Here is an 11171-nt window from a genome sequence, read left to right on the forward strand (position 1 = left end):
TAAACCATTTCTGAAATCTTTCCAAGAAAGCTGCAGGGACCTGTTCAGGAATCAAAACAAACTCCAAGGTATTCCCCCCCACACACAGCAAAATTGCTCTATAAATCGTAGGAGAACTTTCTTTAACAAACATGTATTTGGTAAGAAGGATCAATTTCATATCTGAAACTTTAAACTGATGTTCAGTTGCTAAATTGTGTCCAACTCTTCACAACCCCATATAGACCATAGCACGCCAGACCCCACATCCTGCACCCTCTGTTGGAGTTTGCCCAAATTCATGTTAAGTACACTATCACAAAATGATGGCTTCTGGTTTAACAAGAATACATAGAATTCTGTGCATAAAATCCCATAAAGTGCATAAAGACAACCACTCCAGTCATAGAAGAACAAAGCAAATAATTGCAAAAGGAACCAGATTTTTATTATAGCATTACATTATACCTGGTTATATACAGAAAGAAGGGACGCGGTGGCTCAGTGGGTTAGGACGCTGAGCCTGTCGATCAGGTCAGCAGTTTGGCGGGTCGAATCCCGAGTGCCGCATAACAGAGTGAGCGCCTGTTACTCGTCCCAGCTTCTGCCAACCTAGCAGTTCGAAAGCACGTCAAAATGCAAGTAGAAAAGTAGGGACCACCACAGTGGGAAGGTAACAGCGTTCCATGCGCCTTTGGCGTCCAGTCATGCCGGCCACATGACCACGGAGACGTCCTCGGACAAGCGCTGGCTCTTCAGCTTTGAAACGGAGATGAGCACCGGCCCCTAGAGTTGGAAACAACTAGCGCGTATGTGTGGGGGGACCTTTACCTTACTATATACAGAAAAACATTTTCCTATAATTTAATACATCTGTTACTTTCTTCAAATGAAAAATAAACATGGAAATCAAGAAACATGTATTTTATTATTGATACTAGATTTTTATCCCACCTTCAAAGAAAAAAAATAGTGAACTCAATGCAGGTGCTTAATACTTCTTCCTCATCCTATTTTTCCCTTTTCCTGTGAGATCGTTTGAACTGAAAGAGTGTGTCTAGCCCAGGCATGTCAAACTGCTGGCCCGTGGGCTGGGTGCATCACGCCAAAACCACGCCCACCCTATTGCTGGTAATGGGGGAAAAGTCCCAATATGTCACGTGACATCACGTGATGTCGCAAGTTTGACATGCCTGGTCTAGCCCAAGGTCACTCAGCTGGCCTTCATTGCTAAGGGAGGCCTAGAACTTACTCTCCTATTTCTAGACTAGGAAGTCAACCATTATACCAAAACAATCATTAAACTGGCTGTTTTGTAGCTATAATATTAGAAAACAAAAATCTGGTTAATGGAGAGAAATGGTTTATTTACCCTTAAAAATAGCATTCTGAAAATCAGAGAAAAAAAATCAGGAGTCAAAATTACTAGTATACAAGTAGTAAAGTAAGGGTACTGTTACTTCTCTTAGAATCCAAGGCACGTGGGCAGATTGTTCTCTCTTTCATATCATTAGAAGTGACAGTTCTCTGATTTCTTATCTTCCTTCCTTCCCACATAATAAATATTATTTATTTATTTGATTTGTATACCGCCCTTCTCCCCAAGGACTCAGGGCGGTGAACAGGGACATAAATATCAAAATGCACAAATACAGAAATTGAAAACAAATTAAACCCTAGTGCCCAAATGCAGAAGATAAATTACATTAAAACAATAATTAAAACAAAAAACCCGTCAGACCAGACCAGATTGCTCAAAGAGATAGGTTTTTAGGTCGCGTTGGAAAGAGCGAAGGTCAGGAGCCATCCGGAGCTCAACCGGTAAATGGTTCCACAGGTTATATATGCATAAAATAAACTTCATTCTGTTTTTATGTATGATTTTATGCATAGCCAGTGGTGGGATTCAGCCGGTATGCACCACTTTGGCAGAACCAATAGCTAATTTTTTGTTGCCCAGGCCCAGAATGGACTTCTGGAAGTGGCATCCACACAGAGAACTGGTTGTTCACATATTTGAATCCCACCACTGTGCATAGCTATGAGTAAATTTTTATATCTTCAAATAATTATTAGTATCAAGAAACTTAGTTACTGATGTGGTTAATAAATATTTCTTTCTGCAGGAATTTACTGTAGATCCAGAAAAAATACCTTTGTGCTCTTTGTATCATTCACTCCATCATTACAAATATCACATGTTTCTCAGATGTAAAGTAGAGGTGAGTCTTTCTCTAGTTTGTTATTATTCATTGTATTCATTAGTGCAGTAGAATCTAAATACATCAGAGTCAATTAAAAATCAGGTGACAATAGACTATTTTTAGAAGATACTGAACAGTTTTGTATTTACTGAATCAAGTTTTACAGATTGCAAAAAGAGAGCTAGTTTGGTGTAGTAGTTAAGACATCAGGCTAGAAATCATGAAACTCTTTGAGTTCTAGTCCCACCTTAGGTACAAAGGACTGGGTACCTTGGGTCAATCACTATCTCTCAGCCCTGGAAAGGGGGCAAAGTCAAACCATTTCCGACATTGCCCAAGAAAACTGCTAGGACAAGTCCAAGCAGTTGCCAGGAATCAAATACTGATTCGAAGACACACACACGATTGTAAAAGTGTTGTATGTCACGGGAACATGAGATATATAATATTTATTAAACCTGAATGATTGCAGATCTCTGGGGCCAAGTGGATTAAATCTTAGAAAACTGAAACACATTACTGATGATCCTGTTGATTCCTATGTGTTCACTATCTTGAACAATTCTGGATAATGTGTAAACCTGAACTGGAACTGAAATTTAGCAGAAAAGAAAAGAGTTTGTTTTTTAATATCTATTGACACTTCAGGGTTAATGAGAGTTGTGATCTAACAAGGTCCATTACCGTACCAAGTGTTGTAAGCTCATTAGAACATCAGGAAGCATACTTAGGAGATTATTGAATAACTCTGAACTTCATTTATATACTAAGGTTACCTCTGTCACTATAGTAAGTGCAATATACTCACAGACACTGGGAGAATGCATGCATATATCGTTAAAGTATTAGACTTCAGAGTACTAGGAGAAATAATAGAAAGCTAACTATGTGACATTTAATTTGTTCTCTCAATAGATTTCTTCCGTTCAAAAAAAGAATGCAGATCTAGGTCAAGAGGAAATAGTACAGCAGTGCATGAAAAATATAAAATGGATAGAAGATCTCTTTGAGAAGTTTGGTGAACTTTTGAATCACGTTCAGCAGAAATGTTCCTAACAAATACTGATCCAAATGTGACTTTTTTTTTCCTCCTATTCTACTCATCAAAATAAAAGAATAGGCTGATAGGCTGGTCATGCCAAGCTTTATTCTAGGTCAAAAGAAATCATGGTATTCTGGGTTCCTTGGATTCTAATAAGAAATATATATATATGCTGCCAAGCAAACGGAACTACAAACAAACCTTCATTTTTAACTTGGAGAATATTTTTTCCTATTTTGTAAACACTTGTTTTGAAATAACTTAGGTTTATTTTTGACAAATGATCAAAGCATGTACTTAAATATATATTTTGGCTATGATTAAAATAACTTTTTAAATATCATGCCATTTTTTTTTTACTCTGAACACTAGGAAGAGTCACAGTGGTGGTAACTGTGACAGATCAAGTAGAGTCTCGAACATTTTGCAGAGAAATCTAATAGGACAAGAATGACTGTATGAATAGTTTCCATCCACATTCAAGAATACCATTCTCCTTTATGAACTCCAATTACTGATATTATGTTCAGGAAATTCAACATGGATTTGGTGCAATCCTATGACTGCTTTTTTGTGACAGATTATATTATAATAAAAACAATTAATTATTTTCCCTGAGTCTTGAAGAAAGACATATTTTTCCTTTACATTTGTGTCCTTTATTTTTCCCTTTTGGAAAGAAATCAATTGTACATTTTATCCCACAAATAGTTGTATTTTTCAGAGGAAAAAGTATTGTGGCTTAAAATCGTTTCATGTACCCTTGTAATACATTTCCAATTGTTTTCTTGTTCATTTTATATATTAATTTCATATTGTAAACTATGTATCTTGAGATTATCTTTGTTTATACAGGTTTGCTTCAGTGTTAACCATGAATGAGACATATTAGACTTCATAAGTTTGCTTTATGTATGGTTATATTGACAGATTGCAGCTTATTTTCTGATAAATGAAAGATGATTTTTGTCTTAAATTGCTTGATTAATAGAACATTTCAATAAACAGCTACTACATTGGTCCTCAGTAAAGTGAGAGTTAGCAATTGACCAGGCTATGTGCAGTGTTGAAAACAATTGATTTTTTTTATTTTTGTTATTTAGAATTGGTAATGGCAGAACTGTTTGTTTCTTGGTGCCTTTTCAGAGTCTCAGGCATCTTTTCTAAATGACTTTCTCTGATTAATTATTTTTCAGTTAGAATCAGTAGTCCCACTTAAGTTACAAATGGGCTATACTTGCATCAGGTTTTTTTTAATTTGCTAACAGAATGCCTTACCTCAGCCATTGATTCAATATGTGCAGGACTTGTTATTTAGATTTTGTGAAATTGAAGATCCTGTACATCCATCAAAAATACATTAAAACAATTCATTTCTCCTGTCATTGCCACCTAGTGCCTTAATTTCAGCCAAGAAAACAGATTTCCTCATTCACTAGCCAATCAGGATATTATTATATGTAGCATGATGTATTTTTTTTAGTTATACATGTGTTCATGCACCTTAGATATGTAAAATACAATGAAGGGCTGTGTTCATGAGCAATTAAACTAGGATTTCAAAATATCAAAAGACAGCATTTTATCTTAATGTATATGTTATGTTGGACAACCTGTGTATTTTCCAAATATGTTTTAATGTTATTGGAAGTAGTACTTCTCATTTCATTCCTCTGATGGGTATCAGTCAAAATACTGATAGAAATTGGTAATTGGACTTAAATTGAAAAAGTCAAGTTGTGATACTATGGCTATGAAACTTGAGTTAACGCCTTCTGCTAAGATATGGTTTGTTTTAGCTATGATTTTGTTCCATAAGTGATAGTAGCTGTGTTTACACAGAAATACCCCACAAACCATGGTTTAAATGTTAGATTCTAGATCCAATTAAGCTGAAACAAAGAAAATTATATTATGGCCTAGCACAATGTGTTAATTCAGTCCAAAAATATTTCCATTGATCCTATGGAAAAGTTAAAGATACGTAATTATATATTATTGACTGAATGATTTCTTACTTAAGAACAATTTGTGAAATGCATCTGGTTACAAGCAATAAACCGGTACTGCTTGAAAGTGGGAACTTAGCATATGCACATTTACTGGAAATAGATATACTTCATTCTTACCTTAAAATCCAATCTTATATTCATCTGGATACACGCCACATTTATTTAAAGGACTTTTTTTATTAAATCAGTAGGACAGCAGTATAAGAATACTGTTCTGTATTTTAAAAATAGAACCTTTTTTTGCTATAGATGCAATAGCCTACTTATTTGGGATGGGTATTTAAAGAAGACATAGTTTCCATATTAATTTCTAAAATGCCAGAAAAAATTCAATTGAATGTTTATAAATGTAATCCAAAAATAGCTCTTCTACCACCAATTTAAAACATATCTTGAAAAAGGCCTATGAATAGAAGATGTAGATGGAGTATGACTGGTTCATCAATTATAACCTATTCTAAATTAGCAATTAACACAAGGGACTTAGTTGATAAAACTTTAAAAATGTGATTTTTAAAAATATTTCAAAGGCCTATCATTTCAACTTCTCACCATCAATTCTTAAACCAACCTTGAAATTTGTATCCAATGAAATAAAAAGGCTTTCAAGTTCTAATCTCACAGTGCAGTCTTACAACAGTCTCTTCAACTTCATTAAAACAAATAGAACTTACTACTAGTTAATCTATACATAACTATACTGCTGTGTCAGTTTTTTGTTTTAATCTTAGGTGGCAACTGTCAAAAGATGGGGAAGAACTCAGGATTATGGAAGTAAATATACAAGTTTTGGTGTTTTAATAAATAAAGATTCCTTCATCAATTTAAATGAACCCAGTGTTTCACACAGAGACCATACAATATTTGAAGAGATTGTTATAAATTAATTTATGCAAATTATTTATGAGGTCTGTTGGGTTTTATCATGGAAAAGAAAATGCATTTTGAAAGACACTTACTGCCCTGGGTTTTAGGAATATTTTAGGAATAAATTTGTGGTGAGGACCAAAAAATGTTTTAGGTACTATCACTCGCAGTCACTGAACTTTTTGTTGAAAATCATAGTAAATTTAATGGGAACTCCAGTATTCACTAAAATATATAAAAACCTGTCAGACACCACAGTGTTTGTTTTTTGGTGGTATTCAAAAAGTGCAACAATTTAGGATATCAGCAAACGAAAGGGCAAATATGTAGCAACAATTTTATTTTCATTCAATTATTCAAATTTAATTTTTGCAAGGTCATTTTATTTTTATCACATCTACATTTGAAGCATATTACTTAGAAACTTAACGCTTAAGTACAGTCCTTACTCTGAAAAAAAGTTCAACATTCCTTCTTTAGAAAAATATCAGCACAGTCACAAAAGTAAAGTATCTAATAGGGCCTCACTTAAACATTGAAATCACTGGGGTTTGATTCCAAGTTAAGCTTTTTAAACACAGTTTTTCTGTTTAAGCTGAGGATCTAATAATTTTAGGTATTGTGCAAGCTCAAAATAGTTAATTTTCTCAAAAGTACATAATACCCTAATTTCACAGCTTGTTAAACTGTAACATTTCAATTTGCCCTCCAAAATAATTTAGCATATGGTTGCAATGAGAGAAAACAAATTAACTGATGTTCTGTATAAAAACTATTACATCATTTTCTTGACATTTCAGCAATCACTGTTTTATGTTCTGAATTCTGAAAATGTGAATTACCTGATGTTTTTGAATCCAGATATTGCTTGTTTTAACAGAAAAACAACTGGGTTGTACAGCCTGCTCCAGCAAAACACAGTATAATTTTCTTTTTTCTTTAATAATATATGGTTAAAAGGAAACTCAAACTGTCTTCCAAAAAATGGTTGTCATAGAGAAAATATTTTTAAATATTTAAATTTGTACTACTATTTAAAGTAATTTAAAAAATGAACAAGCCAAAACTGTTAGGAAACTGAAAATCAGTTTATAGACATTTATGATTTTGTTGATGACAGTGTTTCATGTCATATTCTTACATACTTTTTTGTGTATTATTATACAGTGCACATATTTCTTTATTTCTTCCTATTTAAGTTAATGCTCACAAAATGCATGGTAATGCCTATCATCTATCTACTACAAACATGTAGGCTAGGATTAAAGGATATTTTCTAGCCAGTTTTCACATGGTCCACAATAATGTACAGACTTGTGACTTTTTCATAATTTTTGTATTTTGATTTGATGTTACTAAATTCATTAAAGTGAATACAGTTTTTCAAAATACTGGGTACTCTTGTTGGTTAATGTGGAATAATTGTAATGTCTGAGATAAATATGTTCTATTCATTAGGAAAACTCTTGTATTTTGTTAATATGATGGACCAGTTATTATTAATTTACAGGACTTACATGGTGACCTATCTCATACAGTGGCTCTAGACAGCTCACCAATAATCCATGAACAACCCATAATTAAGAACATACCTTTCCCCCAGTGACAGAACAAATAATCTCACAACTAAACTAAACTGGTGCGCCAGTTGCGGCCCTATCTAAGCCGGGATGATCTATGCACGGTCACTCACGCGCTCGTGACCTCTCGACTAGACTACTGCAACGCTCTCTACATGGGGCTGCCCTTGAGGACCACCCGGAGGCTCCAACTGGTACAGAATGCAGCCGCGAGAGTTGTGTTGGGAGTCTCCCGATACTCCCATGTTACACCTCTGCTCCGTGAGCTGCATTGGTTGCCAGTTGTCTTCCGGGTGAGATTCAAGGTACTAGTAATGGTGTTCAAAGCCCTACATGGCAGGGGTCCGGAGTACCTTAGGGAACACCTGCTGCCGGCATCAACTTCCCTCCGCCCTGTGCATTCCCACAGAGAGGGCTTCCTCAGAGTGCCACCGGTCAGAGAATGTCGATTGGTGGCCCCCAGGGGGAGATCCTTCTCTGTGGGCACCCCGGAGCTATGGAATCAGCTACCGGTTGAGCTCCGGATGGCGCCCGATCTTCGCTCCTTTCGCCGCGAGCTAAAAACATACTTTTTTGAACAAGCTGGCCTGGCCTGATGGGGGACTGGGGGGGTTGTTATTATTATTTTATTGGGGTTTTAAGATGTATTAATTGTTTTTAGTATATGGGCATGTATTTAATTATTTTTTAACTTTTGTAATCCTGTATTTTTATTCTTGCCCTGTTCACCGCCCTGAGTCCTTCGGGAGAAGGGCGGTATAGAAATATTATTAAATTAAATTAAATTAAAATTAAATTAAACTATCTTAGCCCAATGCTCAAGGGAAGAGCCAGATATTCACCACCCTCTAGAAGGCAAAAAGGGGAGAGCTCCCTCTGATCTCCAGTGGGAAGCTACTTCAAAGGACTAGGGCAGGGGTAGACAACCTTGGCTCTTTTATGACTCGTGGACTTCAACTCCCAGAATTCATCAGCCAGCATGGCTGGCTGAGGAATTCTGGGATTTGAAGTCCACGAGTCATAAAAGCGCCAAGGTTGCCTACCCCCGGACTAGGGTGGCCACTGAGAAGGGACATTTTAAGGTCGTATTAGATGACAATATTTAAGCAAGGGGAGTGCACACACTATCCTAGTAAGATGGGCAGATATCCTCAGGGACAGATATTCCCACAAGCCTGCCTTTGTCATGTAGCATCTTGAATTGCACACAGCAGCTAGAAACCAGTTCAGCTCGCGCAGCAATGGTGTTGCTCAGATGAACCACAGGATGCCCAACTGTTGCTGCATTCTGCACCAGTTGCAGCTTACAGGTGGTCTTCCAGGGCAGCCCTGTGTAGAGCTCATTGCAGTAATCCAAGTGGGAGGTGACTAAACCCAGATGACTGAGCAAGGCGTTCCACTCCAGGAATGGGCAAAATTGGTGGATTTCTGCAAAGACCTCCCTTGACCATGGCTGCCACCTCCTCTTCCAGCAGGACCAGTGAGTCCAAGAGGACCCCCAAATTGTGCACCAGATCTGTACAGAACAGCATTTCCCTATCTAGAGTCAGCCAATGTTCCTGACCCAGGAGGGTTTAAAAAAAAACAACCATTGCATTTGCTAGGGTTGAGTTTCTCCCCATTCAGGTCCTTATAGCCTGCAGGCACTGAGCCAGCATCTGAATGGCATCACTTGCCTGGTGTGCAGCAGAGTTGTATAATTGGGTATTATCAGCATACTGATACCGAACGTTATGCTGGTGGATGACCTCTCCCAATGGCTACAGTATATATAGATGTTAAGTATGAGGAGAGGGAGCCTTGAGGCAACCCATATAATAGGGGCCTAGGCCTGGACTTCTCCACTGGCACCATCCCTTACTGCTAATGACCACAGAGAAAGGAGAGGAATCTTCAGGATGCTTTAATTTTGAGTGAAGCTACTGTTCATATGATGAAATAAAATGCAGCAGACAAACCATTAAAACTCAGACCATTTATGAAATGCTTGTAATAAAGTCAGTGTTATTTCAGCAAGGTTGAAGCAGTAGGATCCAAACAGTAGTAGCATTTCTTTATTGAAAAGTTGTTTTAAGCCTTTATCACTGATTGTTAAACATAGACAGTTATATATAATGTAAGGGATGCATACAAAGTATTCAAACACACGGCAAACTTGTTTGACCTTGATTATATGTGCCATCAAGTTGGTGTCAACTCTTAGCAACCACATTGATTTCTTCCATGACAATCTGTCAGGTCTCTGACTAGGGCATCCATGGCCACTGTAACTGAGTCTATCCACCTTACTATTGGTTGTCCTTCCATCTTTCCCAACATTAGCACCTTCTCTGGAGAATTAGGTCTTCACATAATAATCTAAAGTAGGATAAGTGGACCCCAATCTTTTGTGTCTGTGAGTTGAATTGTTTGATGATCCATTTGTTTTCTTATTTCCTGGCCACAGAATTCTCAATTTTCTCTAACAACAAAATTCAAAATCCTCAATATTCTTCTGCTTCTTCAATATTCAGCCTTTGCTTCTGTCAAAAGGATTACTATAGCTTGCATATTTTGATCTTTATAGGTATAGACACATCATAGTATCTGAATATGTTTTACAGGCCTTCATGGATGCCCTACCAAGTCTAGCCTCCAACATATTTCTTGATGTTTGATCCTTTGTGGTTGATGGTTGATCATAAAAGACAGAAACCATATATTACTTTAATATCTTTTAGAATAAAGGGAAAAAACAGTCCAACCTACCAAAACCAGTGACATAAAAAACAGAATAGAAACACAAGTTAAGATAGGCAAAAAAATGGTAAGTGAGCACCTGTCCAGCCTAGACGAGTTCAAATCACCAGGACCAGATGGATTACACCCCAAGGTTCTCAAGGAACTGGTAGACGCGATCTCAGAACCACTGAACTATATTTTTCAAAGATCCTGGAGCACTGGGGAACTACCAGAGGACTGGAAGAGAGCTGATGTAGTTCCCATCTTCAAAAAAGGGAAAAAAATAGATCCAGGAAACTACAGACCTATCAACCTGACCTCAATATCTGGGAAGATTCTGGAAAAGATAATCAAACAACAAATCAGCGAACACCTTGATGCAAACAAAGTCATCACTAAAAGTCAACATGGGTTTGTCAAAAACTGATCATGCCAGACAAATCTTATTACATTTTTTGACCAAGTGACAAAATTAGTGGACCAGAGGAATGCTGTAGATATAATTTACTTGGACTTCAGTAAGGCATTTGATAAAGTAGATCACAACCTACTACTTGATAAGATAGAAAAATGTGGGTTAGATAGCATCACCACCAGATGGATTCGTAGCTGGCTGACAGGCCGTACTCAGCGTGTGGAACTGCATCTACATGGAAGGAAGTGTGTAGTGGGGTGCCCCAGGGCTCTGTTCTGGGCCCAGTGCTCTTCAATATCTTCATTAACGATTTGGATGAGGGGATAGATGGGAAACTCATCAAATTTGCAG

At 36.9% G+C, this 11171-nt stretch overlaps 1 protein-coding gene across 3 annotated transcripts in view; it reads left to right on the forward strand.

The window, feature by feature from the left end:
- Positions 1 to 7486, forward strand: part of QSER1 (glutamine and serine rich 1) — a 46356-nt gene extending 38870 nt beyond the window's left edge. For all 3 annotated transcript variants that reach the window (XM_083348887.1, XM_083348888.1, XM_083348889.1), the window contains 2 exons: positions 2106 to 2201; positions 3099 to 7486. In XM_083348887.1, coding sequence (XP_083205013.1) covers positions 2106 to 2201; positions 3099 to 3239 — 237 coding nt within the window. In that variant the 3' untranslated portion in view covers positions 3240 to 7486. The remainder of the gene's footprint in view (positions 1 to 2105; positions 2202 to 3098) is intronic.
- Positions 7487 to 11171: the final 3685 nt, after the last annotated feature.

This window comes from Vipera ursinii (assembly GCF_947247035.1).
Source record: "Vipera ursinii genome assembly, chromosome: 1".
Classification (NCBI taxonomy): domain Eukaryota; kingdom Metazoa; phylum Chordata; class Lepidosauria; order Squamata; family Viperidae; genus Vipera; species Vipera ursinii.